The following is a 21,702-nucleotide window of genomic DNA, read 5'->3' as shown; positions in this document are numbered from 1 at the left end:
CAAAATGTGCTTATTTATACATAGAATATTAATTGAATGACTCACAACAGTCTATATGACAGCTAAATACAAATTAAAAAGGAAACTATTTACTCATGTTTCTTAGCTTCTTCTATTTATCCACTCATCTATTCATCAGCACTCTAATTAAAGACACTGAGCTAAGAGCTGCAATTTACCACTTTGTCAAAACATCTGTTGCAATTAATTATTTAATCACATACACTGTATCTCGCATCTGATGTGGGCATGTGGTGTGGAACGTGATCTCCAGGTTTACCTTCGTCACACTTGTCCTCAGTGGCACATTGTCTCACCCCCAACTGCCTCACTCAGCCACCAGTACAAGTGCGAGAGAGGAAATACTGGGTAACTATGGAAACACTCTGCACTGATTCTCAGAGGCAGGCGGCACTTTTCTTTAAAGGGCTCGACTTAACAGGATTAGAGGGAATTCACAGTCGAGACCCTAAAGAGGAGGGCCTCTTTGTGTCTCCCCTCTGCTTGCTTTCACTCTGATCCCAACCAAGAGAGACAGAAACAATCAAGAATTACCAACACATTTATCATAATAAAAAAGAGGCAGAAGTGATGGTTGTTGAATGAACATTTTAGACAGGAGCGACCTCTATGACAGTGCTACTGTAGTAACATTAGACTGGTGTGACCATATTCTAGCATGCGACAGAAATTTTGCTGTAGTGTTGCCTTCAGTCCTCAGTCAGTACCTCAAGTGTCTGGTAATGCTTTTAAATCCCTGTCTCTATGGCTGCATATTTGCATAAGATGAGCATAAGTTCAGTTTTGGCTGAGACAACATTCAATCCGCATACTATCTTGTAATGTCAGTATTGCAGTATTATAGAATGCAAACAGCTATGCCCGAGAAGAGATGGAGACAAATAGTTTTGGTTGAACACTTACATGAAGGGAGCGAGTGCTGTCATTAAAAACGATCATTTATGGACAGAACTGAGCAGGTCTGCCTTAGTACATGATCCAAATATACTGCCATTTTCAGTGTGTCGCTTGCTACTTAGGGGCTCCTGTTCTTGCTGCTGTTGTGTCCTATAGTGGAAGAGATTATGGAAAAAGTATCATGCAAACGGAAGAAATGTGGCACAAATGGCAGGCTTATACCCAAAGTCTACATTTGGTGAGTCAGACTGGCTTAAGTAAGGTGCACGGCCCCCTTTTAAAACAATCTGGAACCAGACATCAACAGCAAATTTCATATACAGTATGTTTAACCTTAATCTTCATAATGGTAGAATCAGTTTTCAGAAGTGGACAAAGGGGGATTTGTTGTTAAGATGCACTGTTATTGGCAGACAAAGTCATCTTGACATGCTCACAGCTGACTAATAATAGCTGGTATGTGGTGGGCTTGGGGTACCATAGCAACAGAGGCAAAAAATGAGGGAGTAGAGGAGAATATCACAGCCGCACCCATCAACGGAGCATCCAACCAGACTAGAAAACCAGTGCAGACTGGGGGGAGGCTCTGGGATTGTGGCTAAGGAATAATTAGTGTGAGTGAAGAGGGCAATGTCTGATGTGGTTCAGCCGCTTAATGCTGTGGTGATTGTTTATTTTTGTTTTCTTGTAAACAGCACATACAAACATATTGCCTCATAATTTATTGATTTGCATTGATTTGTAGAAGTGCTGCTGCTTATTCACATTAACAACACTACAGTATGCCCTGCAAAGACATTTCACTGATGAGGTCAAGATAGAGGAGGAGGAACTTGCTTGGGCTTGGAGACTTTACATATTTGACCAAAAAAATCTATGATACACACTCGGGGTATGAAGTTGGGCTGGCGTCTAATGAAAAATTTATTCAAGCTTGTGTAAGTGTCAGCATTTTTACCATTTGACCAAAACATGACAATAGTGGCATTTTCTTAAATTGCTTTTGACCATTTGTCAGTGCAGTTCTTAATCACTAGAAAGTATTAACTCCCATGAAAAGAACCAAACTCACAATATCTGTGTCTCCTTCACTATTTTCTGGCTTATTTAATACAAATAGCCTTTGTAATTTTTATCAAATGTTGCTAACAAGATAAAATAGTGCATTTGTGGGCCTTATTTTCTATGTTAGCTTAATCTACATTTGCTGCTGTAGAGTATTTCTAACAGCAGGGTGGTGTAGTTGAGGCTGAATAAGGATGAATAACAGTTCATAATAATGAAGGATGTCACTCAGTGCAACACATTTTTGGACAACAGTGGAGCTCTGTAGCACACTGGAGAAAGATGTAACAAGCGTTGATGAACATTCATTGTTGGTTAGGGTTTTAGCTTGTTTTGTTGGATTTTTTTGTCCTAAGAAGAACATCACCAGACCAATTCTGAACAACAGCTTTTATTTCATCAGTGTTTAGATACTAGAGTAAACTTGGAGTGTTTTACAGTAGTTTTGCACTAGATTTCATATCAAGTTTTATCATGTACTTGATATTAATGTTGCACAGTGATTGCATGGTGTCCAGTTTGTTGCAGATCCACAATTAAATTCATTTGTCTAACCCTGTTCATCACTCAACTCTTTTGAATCTCCACTACTGTCTGCTGTGCGATAATGCATCAGCTGTTCCCTTTTTCCAAGCTTCATCTGATGTAACACCCTAAAATTAAAATTTCCTGCTGTTAATAGAAATACAATGGTTGTCTGTAATCATTTTCATCACTCTTTATCCTGTCAATTGTTGAGGGATTATATCACATGCTGAATTAAGATCTCATGTGCACACTGGAATAGGATTGGACCATGACTAGTAGGACATGAACTACAGAAATAGTGCATGATGGTTAAACAGAGTGTACTTATGCTCATTATACACTGTGATATGGGATCTGGACTAGATTGATTACGTATGTATCCATTATTTTTCCCCCAATATATTAGTTGTGCTTTCAGCTTATTTGTGCCATGCAGGAGGTAGGTTTTAACCCCAAGTCACTACTGCACAGACCCTGGTTGCAGATGTCATCACCAGCACAAGATCTCAGCGTCCCTATCTATCACGGGGGTTACGTTCTAGACCCCCCCGCGATAGACGAAAACCCGCAAAATAGCGACCATATTTATTTTATTATGTGTGTGTGTGTGTGTGTGTGTGTATATATATATATATATATATATATATATATGTATATATATATATATATATATATATATATATATATATATATATATATATATATTATATATATATATATATATATAATATATATATATATATATATTATATATATATATGTTACATATATATATATATGTTGAGGCTTCATAAACCCTCCCCACACACACCACAGAGCAACACTATGAGCAGTGATCATCTTTTATGTATTTTTTTATATTGTTTTCATTTTTTTAGCTAAAAAAAAAAACGCTTGTTTTACCACAAAAATAATTAAAATAATGTAGTGATCGCAGAGCCGGTCGCTATGACTGAACTGTTGTGCTGCAATGCACCATGGGAGTTCAGGGTGTTGGGGGTTTAAATGCCATTATTGTGGTTTATGTTAGTGTTACAGTGTTGTTAGTGTTTTATTGTGTTTTTGTGGTTTAGTCAGCCTAGTTAGCTTGGTTAAGTGTTATGCTGTCAGGACCGTGAGTGTGAAGTGTTTGATGACTTTCTGCCACATTTTCTATTGTGTTGCTACCTGTGTGTCAAAATAAAAACATCTGTCAGTGGCAGAGAGCACAGAAGGCAGACATCCTTACTCCAGTGTTGTTCTTCAACATAGCTCACCATAATAATACCCATATCCGCGATACCAAATGCAATTTAAGAATCCGCGAAACGGTGAGACCGCGAAAAGTGAACCGCAATATGGCGAGGGACCACTGTACTTTGGATTCTCTTGGTTAGTTGTCGTGTCCATCTATGTACAATATTGATTGCAACAAAACACTATAGATGTAAGACTATTTATATTTGTTTATCTCTTACTTTCCATAATTGATATTTAGTTTTTAGTGACAGAAAATGGTCAGGTAATTCTTACTGTCATTTATCAATAATCTCCTCAATCCCAGAGAATTATTATTATTATTATTATTATTATTATTATTATTATTATTATTATTATTATTATTATTAATAATAATAATAATAATAATAATAATAATAATAATAATAATAATAATAATAATAATAATAATAATAATAATAATAATAATCATGTGTCTTATAGGACTGCTTCAAAAGATCAAAATATTGAAAAATCCCAGAAAACCTTTTGTTAGTGTGTTAATTTTTTAAAATCGTTTTAAAACATTGCTTGATATGAGGACAGAATCAGCCAGTTTTAGTACATTGCAAGACACATGCTAATGCTCTGCAGTTTATTAATAGCTGACTACACAGTCCCATTATAAATAGCTACAGCTTCGTATTTTCGTCTGAATAAAAGGCATTGTGAAGCAGTGATGAGTCCATCCATCACCAGGGGTGAAAGAAAAAGAGAGAAGGAGGTCTTGAAGAATGGAAGAAACACAGAAAGATGAAACAAGACAGTAGACTGGGTGGGGTGAGGTGGAGGAGGGTGTAAAGGGAGAGCGGGGGGAAGGCAGGCACTTTTTGTGTGTGCGTGTGTGTGTGTGTGTGTGTGTGTATGTGTGTGTGTGTGTGTGTGTAATCGTGCATCTTCATTGTAGACCAACCTGGTGGTTGTTTTTCCCTCACTTGAACTCAGATTTCGCACAAAGAAAGAGCTGCAGGACCTTCCCTTCAGCTTTCACTCATCACTCTGTCTTTATCCTCTAGCTGAGCCTATCTCCATCCCCCTCCTCAATAGTCCCACACCATGCTGCTACTCTACAACTGTTTTATCTCTCTTTTAGAATCGATCTATCGCCGTGGGGCCAGAAGATGGAGGAAGCTCTATCGAGTCAACGGACACCTCTTCCAGGCCAAACGCTTTAACAGGGTGAGTGTCCTCAATTTTTTTTTTAAATATACAAGCAGCAATGCGTCACTTCAGTCAGTTCAGTGAACTGAGCTCATCTTCACTGACTGGAATTATGACTATCTTAATGTCACTGGAAGACAGGATGTTTGAAAGGGATGTGTACTTTAATATAAGGTTCAGGATTACTTTATTCTTAGCATTCCGGTGACTTTTCACCCTAATTCAGTGTGACCAGATTCAGATTTAGCGTGAGAAACTGGTCTTTCCCACTAAATTTTGCTGAACACTGTAGAGGAGCTATGTATGAGCCGAACAAAAAGACATGTTAGGCTGCTCAGAGCATCAGTAGTGATGCAGCTGATACAGATGCAGTTAGCAGATGTCAGGAGCACTTAACGTTTGTTAGTTGAAAAAAGTATGTTGGTTTGGTGGTATGTTACTACTCTATGTTGTAAGCCTGTACAGCTGTGCTAATTTCGTCCACAAACATTTTTGGTTTAATTGAATTCTAGCTTTGGCAAAGCAAAGTGTTGTCCCTGTTCTTGTTGTAGCATGTAAAGCTTTTATGGTCTTGGTTGATTACGCCATCAGAGTATAGTACCAGACCTGAATTCCTGCTAAGGAAAGCAGCTGAAATGACAAGAAAATGGGGTGAACCGTGAATGCTTTGGAAAAAGTAGAAGAAATCTGCATACTTACTTTTACTTAGTTTTTAAATACATCAGCTGCTAGATTTTACCATTAGATGACATTTTGAATGAGTTTCTTACAAAGATAAACACGATGAGGTGCAGATGTGAAAAGACACTAAGAGGAACTTTAGTTAAGATGCTTTATTAATAAATTGTCAAATCCATAAATCCATCTATTATCTTTCACCGTTTAATTCTCATTAAGGTCACGGGGCAATGGAATCTATCCCAGCTGACACCCTGGACAGGTCACCAGACTATCACAGGGCTAAATATAGAGACAAACAATCACACTCACATTCACATCTATGGACAATTTAGAGTAACCAATTAATCTATGTTTTTGGACTGTGGGAGGAAGCTGGAGTACCCAGAGAAAACCCACACATGCACAAGGGGAACATGCAAACTCCAGGCAGAAAGATCCCGGGAAGGCCGGGACGCAAACCGGGAATTTTCTAGCTACAAGGCAAAAGAAAATTGTCAAATCATTTTTAAAAGTTCTATTATTGTTTTAATTACTGAACATGCAGTGCCAGTGATCAGTGCCAGTGCTGGAAATAGCTCCATCACATATGTACCCTAATGTTCCCCATGTTATCACCCATAACTAGGGTCTCCTCTTAACTATTGGCAAGTGTTGTAGTTTGCCAAAACCACAATCTACAAATACACAGATTTTTAGTGACATGTACAAATTTCTTTCCATGTGGTTTTACCTTATGTTAAAAGGTGGAAAATTAGCTTAGAAGAATATAAAAATATTACAAGCAGACTAATGAAAGAAACAATAAAATGAGTTCTTCAAATTTGGCTCCAGGTGGGATGGTTAAGAGAGCCAAGAAATGGAGGAATTTTTGTGAGTGACAGACAGTGCTAAACTAAATGCTATGCAGCCTGGGTCAGCCACCTGATGAGGCGACGTCTGTGGTTGATATGTGGTGGTATGAGTCATCAAAAACCACAAAACCAATTGGATGACACTCATATGAAAGCTGCTTCAACTGGTTTAAGTCGACTTGACAGAAGCTTGCCCTTATTTCGATCACATACATAGAAAAATGTGCTAACACTTTTGGATATACTCACAGTTTCACACAATTGGATATACTTTATTTTACAACATGTGAACGCCTATAGGCTCACAAACAAGACTAAAGTTACGACCAACTGTGTAACTGCATTCATGGATTACAGCAGGAATTGGATCGCTTTACTACTTTCCCAAAAATTAATCAGGTTTATCATATATTTAAAAATCTATCAAACTTTTGTCAAACATTCCTCAGTATCAAAGCGGTCAGTAAGTTGAATAATATACAGCAAAAGCAAATAAGTAATAACAAATTTGGCGTATCTAATTTTCCAAAATGTAAATAAATACAGGCTAAAACAGGGTTTTTGTTTCAGACCACAGTGGAACTTACTGTACCATGGCAACACACTGCATCTTTTTCTTATTCTTGCAAAAGTTTGTGTTCCAACAAGTTAAGACTTTTGAGCATTTTCCAAAATACTTGATTTTAAAAAAAAACACTATCTTGATATTCAAGCTCATATTCAGTACTGAAGTACCTTTTAGAAGACTCAGTTAAATCATGCAGCGCCATAATGCTTCTTTGCATCCTGTAATTCTGAGATCCTCTTTCAGAATTTTGACATCCAGATTTCACGAACAAAAATTTTAATGAAACAACAACAACAACAACAATACAAGTAGGGTTAATTGGGTCTGTTATGCATTTCACCCCTAGCACAGGCATTTTGAAAAGGTTGGCACTGGACTGAGTGGTCCAATAGGAAAATTCTTTTTTGATGAGAGGGCAGAGCATGTAGGTTAAGAAAATAAAATACTTAAACTGTTTCTTTTAAGGAAACTGCCACTTAAGTGCGTGTAGTGTTGCTGCGGTTTATCACACTCTGACATTGTGTTTGTGTAGAATGTGATTACAATTAACATCCTGACTCATGATGAGAGTTTTCAGTTCAAAATTGAAATCTTTCTCTGAATTTATATCTGTGCAGAATATTGGCGTATTTCTCTTTCTTTGTGGAATGTACAGTGCAGTATGTCATAAACATACTGCACTTAAATTATAGATGACAGGTAATCAAGTCATCGCTCCAGCTAAGCTATCTGGATATTGATGCATAATTCATTGTGTCCTAGTTGTGGCTTGTTTAGCAGTTGTCTCAGCTCTCAGCTCCATGCTACACACACACACACACACACACACACACACACACACACACACACACACACACACACACACACACACACACACACACACACACACACTACCTGAAAGCACATGTGGGCTTTCATCATTTCCCTGCCAAGATGTTAAAGGGCTCCACCTGCCCATCCTGCTTGTCTGAAACAGGATTTCAACATTTAAAGACTTCTTATTCCATAATTCACTGGCCACTTTGGAAGGCAGAAGAAGAAAGACATTAATGCAGTTTCAGGTCTTAAGTGCCTAATGTGTTTTCTCTGAAGGGGAAGAATGCAGATCAGGTTCTACTGCTGCTAGAGCAAGGCACTACCTTTGTGTTGTGATCTTTCTTTCTGTGAACTGTAGAAGCTCTAGGCAGATTATACATTGTTGTATCATGTTTTTGTCATTTGTTTTTTGAGGCAGCGTTCAGATAAACAACCACAAAGTAGATGGAAAGTGGAGTTCATCAGTCAGCTGAATTAATCTGAGACTTCCAAATAATAATCAAAAAAGCTACCTTCAAAAGTTATTGCATTGCCAACTAATGATGTGCAAACTGTACATGAGTGTTTAAAGACAGCCTGGATTTCAGTAAGTGGAAGGGTTTTGGTCATTGTTACTGTTCTTCAGGGTGAAACATCTCCCATCGGTGCTATTGTCTTAATGTCTAGACCAGAAGTGGATAAGCTGAGTGCATCGGCATCATGCTGATTCAGCATGATGCTGATCTGCTCCTTGTTATTGTCACTAATGCACTGTGGAGCCTGACTTATTCAATTTAAGACATATACTGCTGGTTTAAGATGAGAAATGTAATGCAGAAACACTCATAATGATGGGACTGCTGCTCTGTTTAAATCGTAGTTACACATAGGACAGGTGCTGATGTACATTTTATTCCATACATATTGTACTGCAGTCAGGTTTGCATATGTGGATTTGTTCCAAACATCATTTCAAAAAGAATCTGCGCTACTGTTTAAGGCCTGTGCATGCGAATCCAGTTTGTGGTGCATGTGACTATGTGTTGAGTGTACATGTCTGACACTATGCACAGTCACACATTTTGGGCTACACACTGACATTCACACAAGGATTCAAGGGACAATCACAGACTTGTGCAAATAACAAAATATATGTTGTGTCGAGACTTGCAGTGATAAATTGGCCTTCTTTTGTTTTCGTTAAACGAGACAAGTAGCTTACTAGCATACTAGCCTCATATTTGTGTGGATCTGGAGTTAGAACATAGTTAACTTTGTTTAGGATAAAAGTAGCATCAAGGAAACAGTTGATTAATTTCCACAATTTTGAATGGACTTTACAAATGCTGCCCATTTATCTATATTTACATATATTATTGTATTTTTTATTCTAGAAGGAGAAAATATTTATATCTATGCACTGTATGCATTGTGTGCTGCTCTCCTTTTTGTTCTGTTCTATTTGCTGCTGCTGTTACATTGTAAATTTCCCCACTGTGGGATCAATAAAGGTTTAATCAATCAATATATCTATCTATCTATCTATCTATCTATCTATCTATCTATCTATCTATCTATCTATCTATCTATCTATCTATCTATCTATCTATCTATCTATCTATCTATCTATCTATCTATCTATCTATCTATCTATCTAAATCTAAATTGTTAATAAGTTGGTTTTCAGGCTGGGATTTCTCTGACTGTTGTTGCTATGCCAGCTTCCAGACTTGTGGTTGGTTCACTGTGCTGTCCTCAGCATATAAATAAGCTAAAGAGAAGTAGGTCAGATTTCTCCTCCCTTCTCTCGCTCCATCCCTCTCATTCCTCTCAGTCTGCACATGTTCATCTTCATCCCTCCCCTCCCTCCTCTTCATCCCCCTCCATCTCCTGCTGACACTGCAGTACAGAAAGCTGCTTTGTGGATCTCTTCCTATAGACATAATGAGGTCTGTTTAGGTCCATGTGATGAGGCAGAAATTAGTCACTTACTGTTCAGCTCTACATGCTTAATAGTTCAAATGGAATGCTAGAACCTCTGAAGGAGTGTCTTTATTGCTCAGAACTCTCACATATCTACCTTTGCTGTTGTGTATTTGGGCTGCCCAGTGGATAAGTGGTTAGCACTGTCGCCTTGTAGCTAGAAGATCCCCGGTTTGCATCCCGGCCTGGGCCTGGGATCTTTCTGCATGGAATTTGCATGTTCTCCCTGTACATGTGTGAGTTTTCAGCGGGTTCTCAGTCTTCCTCCCACAGTCCAAAAACATGCTGAGGTTAAACTGGTGATACTAAATTGTGTGTAGGTGTGAATATGAGTGTGCTTGTTTGTGTCTATATATAGCCCTGTGATAGACTGGTGACCTGTCCATGGTGTCCCCTGCCTTCACCCTAAGTCAGCTGGGATAGACTCCAGCCTTCGCATGACCCTAATGAGGATTTAGCGGTGTATTGATAATGGATGGATGGATGTAGTGTTTTCACTCTCATTGCCATTTTCTTGTTTTTGTTAGGCAGTTTGAGCTTTCTACTCTGGTCTTGTTGCCACTACTTGTCTTGTGATGATGGGGGTGAGTAGGTGAGAGAGTTATTACCCGTTTTTGTTAGTGTTTGAGAGCAGCTTTTACTTTTCAGTCTCCAGCAGGGGCTACCAGATGAAATTCAAGAAATGGACTTAATCCACCTAAAGCTACTGCTGGGGTCAAACATTAGGTTTGGCCAAGAGCATTTCTATCTCAGTGCTTTTACAGGTACATGCTTTGTAATGTTGGTTGGTCACTGCCTTGGTCCAGACTGAAATATCTCAACAATTATTGGATGGATGGAAATATACTTTTGTACAAAGTTTGAGCCAGGAATCAAAAGACTTTGGTTTTCTCTGACTTTATGTGATATTTTTTTTTATAGTTCTGCAGTTCATACCAAATGTCCACCAATTATCACTAACAACCAGTGATAATTTCCTGGCTTTTATTCTATGGTAAATCCTGGAACTAATCTCCTTGACTCTAGGATTCTGGAATGACAGTAACACTAGTCTCTTCCAAAACTGAGCTGTGAGAAGACGTCCAGTCAAGGACATCTCTGGGCTTTAGACTAAGCTGTTAATTTTCACTTCCTGTGAATGTAAGCCTAATTCTAACACTGGAATAGATATTTTCTGTTTTAAATAACATTTGAATGTAAATCACAGAACTGCATAAAATTAGTCAGAAAATAGTTTATATTTTCATCATCTTGTGTACTGTATGAAGTCATACTCTTCAGGAAGGTTTTTTAAAACATTCCTGATACCAAAGGGCCTTGTGTTTTGACTGCACTGTTTTGATATGAGGTAAATAATGTGTACAATGACATCAAAGAGCAATATAATGCTGTGTGGCAGTGCTGTCACTGAATTGTTTTTGGTAGTTTAAGCTATAGGATCACTGTTGTAGTATTCATGTTTTGTTGCTGTATTCTGGCTGTCTACTTTACACAATGCTCTTAAGTTTCAGTTACATGCTTACCTACTAAACTACTGTTGCTAAACATCAGTATGTTAGCATTGTCATTGTGAGCTTGCTGAAACTATCATTTATCTTATTGATCACTGTTTTATTTATTTAGTTATTTATTTTGTCTAAGAGCTGTAAAAAAAAAAAAAAGAATTAATTGGCCTTCTTGATTTTTGAAATGTCAAGGTGTTGTTTGCAGATATCTTGTTTAGTCTCACCATCAATCCAAAATTCAAAATTATTCAAATGGCTGTAATACATTATACAACAGCACTGAGTAGACTCCTTTGCATTATCAATTACATGTCAATGTTTTTCTAAATGGCATTACCTCTCAATAATTGTTACTCCGCCAAGGAGGTGGAGCCTCAGCGGAGTTAAATGATCATTAGCGTTGGCTCAAAAACAGATTAACAGATTTCAATTGAATTTTCAGGGAAGGTCAGAAATGACACAAGGACCAAGTGATTAGATTTTGGCAGTGAGGCGGCTTATAGTCTGGATTCACGGATTTGTTAAAGATTTCTGTATCATTGCAAGATAGTGGCACGGCAGCATTGTAACTATGACAACATGTGAACACTACCTCAGCTGCCTGCTGCCGATCATATGATTGTGATCCTACTACAAATCCACTGCGGACTTATCCATTGAAAATGATACAAGGAACAACTAATTAAATTGTGGGGATGTTTCCGAGTCCTATCAATTCCCATCGCCCGCTACATATTTAGGTCACGCGATTCGGTATCCGTACATAACGTACACATGCATAACACACACCTGTGCTCAGCGCAATGTCATTTTGTTTGTGGGCACATCTATATTAAATGGCCATATTCTATAGTGCTGTGATTTCTGCCACAATTTTTTTCAATATTTCAGCTGTCAGACATGATACGGCTGAGCAGTCTTGGCAAAGTACTGCGCTCTGAGTGCTTTCCTTGCATTTTTTATATTTTGATGAGGACAGCATTTTCCCTCACGAACAATCAAAAACAGTTACTCAAGAACGATTGAAAATACTGACCTCAAAGTAGAAATTCAGTGCCACAAAAATGAATACACCTGTGATCACTGAAAACCTTTGATTATTAGAACAAAACTTACTACAGCTGTGATTCTCAGTTAGCCTAGCTGTTTGAACGTGGTTATAGAATGAGCTGTGAACACCAGAACCTTCTCAGTTTTGCACTGATATATAACTCTGAACAACAGATGAGGAGCTGCTTCAGGAATAGCACAAGTTTTATCAATTCAAATTAGGCTTTCTGTGACAGATCAGACAGCATGAAAAACATTGTCTAATGTCAACCTCTATAGACGCTGTCCAAGAAAAAAAAAAAACATTTGCTAGCTCTTCAGCACAAAATTGCACGATGAAAACTTTGCTAAAGCAGCCTGATGAATATTGGTCAGATGAGATCAATAAAGTTATTTGACTTGATGGGGTTCAGGAAGTTTTGGAGTCAGCCTGGACAGGACTATTACAGTGAATTCATAGTCTTGACAGTAAAGCACAGATGTGAGGATATAGAGCTGCATTAGTGCAAAATGTGTTGAGAGATAACATTTATAGATGCACCATGAATGCCTGTGGATATTCCAAAATACAGGCTGACCAGATGACTCAGTCTGCAGTAACTTGGCAGAAGAAAAGTATTCCAGCATGATAATGATCCTAAGCACACAAGACTTTCTAAAGCAGGAACAAGTGAAAACTATGGCCTGGCCAAGTATGTCGCCTGACTTTAATCCAAGAGAAAAATTTTGAGGTATTTTATGGAGAAAGGTAGAAAGACCCATCCCCTCCAGCAAAGAGCAGCTGAAATAAAATGTCTGAAGAATGGCGGAAGACCTCCAGAAACTTAGTGACCTGGTTTATTTGTAACACTAAAAAAATACTACATATGAAATATACTACAGGCACAACCAATTCTTGTCAAGCCCATTTCCCAGAAGAACCCTGTTATGGCTCTAACTGTGGTTCCTAGATTTGAAGCAACATTTAGGTTTAGTCTACTATTTTGGTTTATGGCTTATTTTATTAAATGCACATTAAACGAATGACATTCCAGTAATGTTAATTTGCAAATGGTAACGTACTAACAAGAGATGGTGTTTCTGCAAAATAGCATACTCTGTGAACAAGTTGGCATTCTAATGTTAGCATTTAGCTCAAAGCAACCAAAAAGCACTGACACTGTATGCCCTCTAACAATAAAAGGCTTGACTAATAATACTCCCTGATGTTTTTTAACTTGTCCAAAGCCTGGTGCAATGACAGGCGTCCTCGACTGTTTTTTTTTTCACCTCACATTACTGATTACTCTCAGGTTGTGTGTGCTGTGTAGGGAAGGAAACAGAGAATAAGGCAAATCTTTGTGATTAATTTATAAATGTACGCCTTAACCTCTGCGTAGAGTTAGATTAAAAAGACTGAAAGAAGCCTTTGAAGTCTCACTGAAGAATTGCCATGGCAACGGAGCACTGACTGAGACTCTTTGTTCTTTACACTGTCAGCATACACACCCTGTGAATGGATGTTGTTGATGCAGCCAAGCACTCACATTGCATCTAAAGTGTTTAGTGTTTAGTCTTCCCAGGGAGACATCTTGGTGACAGGTTTATTGATTCCCAGGGACACTGAGCTGCAAACTTAACATCCTTTGGTACCAATATAGAAATGTGAGGCACAAGCTTAAAAAACACAAGCACAAAGAAAGAAACACTCAGGAGACCATGTTATGTAACACACAGTAAACTTCAGTAAGTCTCAGCTTCACAGTAGATGTAGGTGAAGGTAGGAGCCTGAGCTGTACAGACATACAGCAGACATGGTAACATACTGCATAGAAGACAACAGCGTATAAAAGAGTTCAAACATGTTCAAAACTATGAAGTAAACAGATAAATGCATTTTTTCTATAATATTGGCTTGACACTATCTACTATATTTTTACATTTTCCCCTCAAAAGACCATCCTTAAATTCAGTCAGTACAGAGCTACTAAAGAGATATGGAATGCACTCCAAGAACTTGCAGGCCATTGAAGGGTGGCCCAAAGTTTTGTGATTGTTCCAACCATAGGAACTGCCCCTGTAGAACCTCTTTCAGGGCCATTTTTGTGGGAGAGCAAAAAGTATGTAGGAAGTAAGTATGGCAGTGTTAGAAAGCAGTCTTCTCCTTTGTTACATTGCCAGACAGGCAAACACAACAAACCTGTATTGTTTTGTTTCCTACATGCTCATAGAGTTGGGGTTAAGTCCAGTAACTGCTATTTCTCAATAACTGATGGGATAACACCACGGTCGAAGCTGTTGGATCTTACACCACAACGTAAACAAAGGCTGAAGGGGCCGATTACTGGGCTGCCCTTGCAAACGTTGCGCACCTAGAGAGTGTGTCGGCGTGTGGTTTAAAAACTAACCTGTGTGTCCTGTCCTGTGTGTGTCTTTCAGAAAGCCTACTGTGGCCACTGTAGTGAAAGGATATGGGGGCTGGGCAGGCAGGGCTACAAGTGTATCAACTGCAAACTGCTGGTCCATAAGCGCTGTCACAGACTCATCCCTCAGACCTGCCAAAGGCTTATGGTGAGTATATTTTTCATGTCCCGAGCAGAGAACAGCACAGTGTCAGCCTGTCATAACCGACGCCAACACAGTGGCTCATTCTGCATTCTGCCAGAGTTCCATGTTGCTGACATGAAAGATTACATTCCCTCAGCAGTGTTATGCGATAATAGCACATGAAGTGCAACACGTCTTACAAGTTTTAAGCATAATTCCCATTTATTACAACTTATTTTTGCCATTATTTTCACTGTTAGCTCACAGTTGTCAGGGGTGACTATTTTAAATTATCTTTAACAAAGTCAAATCAATTTAACTCTCCTTTTGGATTCATGATACAAATTGTAACACGTGCATTTTTTTTTTTTTTAGATCAATACTAGAGTCCTCACTTCAGAGTTGATTATTGTACTTTTGGAAATTGTTGTGTTTCTTTTTGTTTTTTTTGGCTATCATTCAGTTGATTTTCTCACCCATTTCCTGTGTAGGAAGGAAACATTTATATCAACGAACATCTAAGAAATGTTGTTGTGCCTCTGAGCATGTGCTGTAAGCTGCTGATGTATTTTCTGAAACTCAAAAGTTGTCTATGCATATTTCCTGCCCATCATTGTGGATTGTTTTCCATCAGCTCCGGAGCTTTTCTCCCAGTCTGTTGAAATGAAAAATCCTATTAGATAACAGCAAATGTAGTTTGCTCCACATGATCAATCAATTTGACCGCAAAGCAAGCATTTCGCCAAACACAGACATCCAAAGTTTAACCTGTAAAAACACAAACCTGACAAGAAAATCAATGTAGTCAATGCGGTATTTGCTCTGGTACTGGACTAACTGTCTGCTGTCAGCTGCTTGATCACAGATTCAACTTGCTTCCTTCAGTACCAGATAAGTGACTTTTTGAGATTAAATGTGTTTCTAGTAGGACGCCAACATTGTCATTAGAGTCTCTGAGCGACAACATTTCTCTTGATTAACTGAGAACATCAAACACAGACTTCTTTCTGAGTGCTTGCAAACATGATCTATCATACACTCCTTCATGAGTGTGAACCAGTCGTGAATATTTCATTGAATATTTTGAAAAATATTTTTGCTGGATGTTTAGTCATTTTTTAAAATTTCTTTGTTCAGGATCCAGTCATGCCATCACAAGAGCCCCCTTCAGATGCCAAGAGTGAAGAGGTGGACCTTCCACCAGACGACACAGAGGACACAGATGGGAGTAAGTCTCTTTAACTGTTTTCTTCTTTTCTTGACAAGGGAGTGGAGTGCTACCTGCTCCTGTATTTAGTTTTTGCTTTACAGCATGGATTGAGATAAAAGGCATAAAGGCAGCTCTGAATACAGACAATTGTGAAAAATAGTATACTCCAAAGATTAGTACGTGTGACAAAAGTAACAAATTAAAAGAAAAACATTAGGTCTTGAGCCCTACAGTGAAGAGATGGCAGGCTCTGTTATGATGTGGGGGCATTTCACTGACATGGTTTGGGTCCACTTGTACCCATAGAGGGAGGGTCACTGCAAATCAATACAAAGTTGTTGTGAGTGTCACCTTTATTTTATGATAAAACATTTAATCATAATCATCTCATAATGTTTCCACCTACTGTCTAGTAGGACTAATTTTCTGCCTTGGTAAATCAAGATTTTCTTGAAATGGAAAAAAAACGGATTGCTTTTGGATCCATGTCAAATCTCTCAGATCCTTTTACTCCATCAGAAAATATTTGCCTTCTGAAAGAATTTAAAAGTTGCAGGAGATTAATTTAACACGAGAAAAGCCATCATTAGAAGAAAATCTCTACTTCTTCACAGTGTACTACTCAATATGTGTGATAACCTGCTATATACGTATATATATATATATATATATATATATATATATATATATATATATATATATATATATATATATATATATATATATATATATATATATATATATATATATATATATATATATATATATATATAATGATATACCAGAGGCATGAAATGACGAGAAACAGATACATACACACATACATACATACATACATACATACATACATACATACATACATACATACATACATACATATATATATATATATGTATATATATGTATATATGTATACATATATATATATATATATATATATATATATATATATATATATATATATATATATATATATACACACACATATATACATATATACATATATATACATATATATATGTATGTATGTATGTATGTATGTATGTATGTATGTGTGTATGTATGTATGTGTGTATGTATCTGTTTCTCGTTGTCATTTCATGCCTCTGGTCAGCCGGCACCCTGTAATTGTTACTGTGGAAACATGGCTTTTAGTTTCCAGTTCGCTGAGGGGTGCAGTGGCTAATTTCATAGGATTAAGAAAAGTCTGCCTTCATTTGTGGGAAACTGTCGAGCTTGCTTTATTGCATTAGATCAATCTATGATCGAAACAAAGACTTTCTAAACAACACAGACCGTTCTACAATCTCTTTGTGAAACCAACCCCTGTCATGGTGAAACCCACGTCACAGTAGCACCAAAAACTCAAGAACAAAACTCAGACAGCTCCTCTGACTTGAAAGAAGCAAAACAATTAAGAAGTGAATTGGTCTTCTGCGGTACATTTTCTTCTTATTGTGTTTTGAAGACATTGTGTACTCTATATGACATGTATAGAGAAGGAGGTAACTGAGTGTATAGCATCCAGAGTGGGATCAAGGAACCCTGAAGAGCACTGGTGTAATTCCAAGTGTCCCCAGACTAATGATTAATATGGGGGCTACTTTGTTCTAAAGCCTGATTCTGGACCCTGGACAGTGCACCTCACCTGCTCTATCATCACTTCTATAATTCTCAGCCCGTATCTAACCACATTACTGCTCTCTAATGGGATCCCATAGAAAAGACTCCTAAATCCTCTTACAAAGAGACTGGTGGACTGATGTTGTGGCCTATTTGGGGGCTTCTGATATGAGACACCCCCTGTGGGTTACTCTACTGTTGTATTTCCTGTGGGTTGTACAACTTTATTCTGTGTACTCTATCTCCCTCTATTGGTCAAAAATGAACAATGTAAATTTATCGGTGCAGGTTCACTTCTGTCACATTGCAACTGTCTTCAAATGCTCATACTTTTTCTGAACCTGTCTTTCACAGTACCGTTTTTACCACACAACTGTGCAGTGGATAAAACAGAAGATGCAGATACAGAGGTGAGATGAGCTCTGAGGCACTGCAGAATTGACATAATCTTTTGTTCAATAGTAAATAGCATGAAAGAATCACTTATTGTATGTGGTCCGTTTTCTACATAAAACTTTGTCTGCTATGACTCTTGTTCATATATATATATTTATTTTGGATGTATCAGTACACTCATAGTATTCTCACCTCTATGCCCTCTAGGACATGAAAGCAGTAGTGGATGGCATCGGTGGTATTAAGCTGTCCCAGGGCCTGGCTCTCGGACTGGGGGACTTTGACTTGATCCGAGTGATTGGGCGAGGCAGCTACGCCAAAGTCCTGCTGGTTCGGCTAAAAAAGAACGAGCAGGTGTATGCCATGAAGGTGGTGAAAAAGGAACTGGTCCATGATGATGAGGTGAGACACTAAGTACACCTGAGATGTCATAGATGTAAGACAAGTGGAGGAAAAATAAGGGAATGCTGAAGGAATGGGATGAAACCTTTGTGGTCATTGGACATATGCCAATCAGGTATAACATTGTGACCACGCACCTAATATTGGGTTGGTCCTGTTTTGCTGCCAAAACTGCCGTGACCCGTTGAGGCATGGACTCCACTAGACCTCTTAAGGTGTGCTGTGGTATCTGGCACCAAGATGTTAGCAGAAGGTCCTTGAAGTCCTGGAAGTTGTGAGGTAGGACCTCTATGGATTGGACTTGTTTGTCCAGCACATCTCACAGATGCTTAATTGGATTGAGATGTGGGGAATATGGAGGCCAAGTCAATACCTCAATCTGTGCTAGTCAAACCATTTCTGAACCATTTTTCCTTTGTGGCACGGCACAATATCCTGTTGAAAGAGGCCAGAGCCATCGGGGAATACCGTTTCCATGAAAGGGTGTACATGGTCTGCAGCAATGCTTAGGTAGGTGGTACATGTCAAAGTAACCCAAGGTTTCCAGCAGAACATTGTCCAAAGCATCACACTGCCTCCGCCGGCTTTCCTTCTTCCCATAGGACATCCTAGTGTCGTGTTCCTCAGGTAAGCGACACACATACACCCGGCCATCCCCGTGATGTAAAACAAAACATGATTCATCAGACCAGGCCACCTTCTTCCATTGCTCCGTGATCCAGTTCTGAAGCTCACATGCCCATTTGTTGGTGCTTTTGGCGGTGCACAGAGGTCAGCATGGGCAACTGACTGATCTGCAGCTATGCAGCCCCATACACAACAAATTGGTATGCATTGTGTAGTCTGGTACCTTTCTATCAGAACCAGCATTGACTTCTTCAGCAATTTGAGCAACAGTAGCTCTTTTGTTGGATCGAAACACACGGGCCAGCCTTCAGTCCCTCATCAGTGCACCTTGGCCGCTCATGACCCTGTCGCCGGTTCACCACTATTCCTTCCTTGGACTACTTTTGATAGATACTGACCACGGCAGACCAGGAGCACTCCACAAGAGCTGCAGTGTTGGAAATGCTCTGACCCAGTTGTCTAGACATCACACTTTGGTCCTTGTCAGGCTCACTCAAATCCTTGTGTTTGCCCATTTTTCCTGCTTCTAACACATCAACTTTTACGGACAAAATGTTCACTTGCCACCTATTATGTCCAATCCACTAATAGGTGCCATGATGAAGAAGTAAGTGTTATTCACTTCAGCTGTCAGTGGTCAGAATGTTATGCCTGATCGGTGCAGGTTTTTCTAAGGGGTCTGACATACTAGAAAATGATATTAAAGATTAATTCTGGTTAATTGCAACTCCGGTCTCATATTGTAAGTTCACTACAATGAGTTGAGAATAGTCAGCAGTCAGACTGATTGTACAATCTAATTATTTAAACATTGTTATATGAAGGTAAAACTGAAACATTTGAATGTTTGAGAGTGATGGTAATTTAATTTTTCACGTGTCCACTATGCATCTTTATTTATAAGTGTTGTCACATTCCAAGAATAGGAATGATAGCTAAATATACAGATTTAGTGAGACTTAAGTCACATTAAATTAACACCATCATTTACCACGAGCTTTACTATAGAAAGCACAAAATTTTAAGAAGCAAGAAATAGAGGCCTGCAAATATAGTATTTGCCAAAGTGGTCTTTACATGACAGTGCTTTGTGTTTAGAAATAGATTTAGAAAGCAGACCACAGCAGATGAGAGACAGTGTATTTGTCTTTAGCTTTGGATGTACCTCTGTTTCTGCCAGTTTGAAACTAATTATCGGAGCTTCCACTCTTTTTAGTTTTGATTGTCTAGAAACACATTTGAGTCAATGGGACATCACTGGACGGCTCATTCTTGTGGACAGATCATGCTAACACAGTGGTGGCATTTGCTGCCACCTACTGCACCTGCTGATTTCTACATAAATCCACTTGCAGTTGATGTCAGCATCTACCACTGTCCTATTTCCCAGCTTCAGCATGCATCACCGCTCCAGAGAAGCAGCAATTTAGTCATATTCTTTTTCTGGAGTCGCATATCCCAGCTACTGTACTTTGACTACTTTTTATGTCTGCCTGCTGCCTGTGGGAGAGAACTCATGACAGACCTAAAAGGTGATGGTCTTTAAGGCTTCTGCACAAGCCCAGTCTATCAGAAGTACAAATATATCACTGAGAATCAGATGAATTTCAAATATTTCTTGTACAATGTTTTCAGGGCATTTTCTTAGACTTAGATTGCTGCCAGTTTTGTGTGATGCTGTCTGTTTAATTGCTTTGACCTTGCATTCCAAGCACAAATTTGTCGCTGATTAGCTGCCCAGAATGAAAAGCAGTGAAGCTCTGGGTCTTCAGGGGTATGGTCTGAGAACTGCTGGACTATGCAAGAGATGGAGGAGGGAAGAGGGTAAAAATTGGGGAAAGAAAAGATTGAGATGGAACGATAAAATATATATCGAAATATGGGAAGCAGAAATATGGGAAGGGAGTGGGGTAGACTGATTTATAGACTGGTTGAAGCTTTTGAAAGGAACGAGGCAATAAAAAGTACTGTGACAAAGAAGGGGGATGAAGTAGGGGTGGAAATAAAGGTTTAAGAGGAATGAGGAATAAGTGAGTGGGTGACTCAGGATAAAATCCGGGTGTAACTTTTTTTTTTTTTGCATTGGTGAATCGCCAGATGAACATGAAGAAGAACAATTATAAACGCACATATTCACACAGCAATGTGACAGAGTTGCCATGCAAGAGATGCCTGCCAGGCATGTGAAGGGGCGGGAGGTTTAACCTGCTCCACCATCTGAGTGCCCAGATATGCAGCTTGATACTCTTGGTGTTATTTATCCATGTTTTAAGATATCTGTCTGTGTGTGATAGGACATAATGCAGCCCAATAATATGGGCTATCCTAAATAGCCAGCCTCACACCACAGGAGTGTTGGAACAGTTTCTAACAATCGGAGGAGAAGTCTGGTTTGACATGTCAGTCTGAACCAATGATGGGCCCAGAATATTTGGAAATGTGAGGGATTTGCAGATCCTCATTAAAACCTCCCAAACTGCTTGCAGACTCATCCATTAATATCTAATATATTATCAGGCTAGTTTCAGTTATCACAGTACTGCTCGGAGCAGTGTT

General features: G+C 38.7%; 1 protein-coding gene across 4 annotated transcripts in view; it reads left to right on the top strand.

The window, feature by feature from the left end:
- The window catches only part of prkcz (protein kinase C, zeta), a 120,277-nt gene that overhangs the window by 60,279 nt on the left and 38,296 nt on the right, over positions 1-21,702 (top strand). For all 4 annotated transcript variants that reach the window (XM_023276271.3, XM_055012622.1, XM_055012623.1 and 1 more), the window contains 5 exons: positions 4,862-4,947; positions 14,781-14,912; positions 16,026-16,116; positions 18,076-18,131; positions 18,325-18,519. In XM_023276271.3, the coding sequence (XP_023132039.1) occupies positions 4,862-4,947; positions 14,781-14,912; positions 16,026-16,116; positions 18,076-18,131; positions 18,325-18,519 (560 nt within the window). The remainder of the gene's footprint in view (positions 1-4,861; positions 4,948-14,780; positions 14,913-16,025; positions 16,117-18,075; positions 18,132-18,324; positions 18,520-21,702) is intronic.

This window comes from Amphiprion ocellaris, chromosome 8 (genome assembly GCF_022539595.1).
Source record: "Amphiprion ocellaris isolate individual 3 ecotype Okinawa chromosome 8, ASM2253959v1, whole genome shotgun sequence".
Taxonomy (NCBI): Eukaryota; Metazoa; Chordata; class Actinopteri; family Pomacentridae; genus Amphiprion; species Amphiprion ocellaris.
This window is presented reverse-complemented; position numbering and strand designations above follow the sequence as displayed.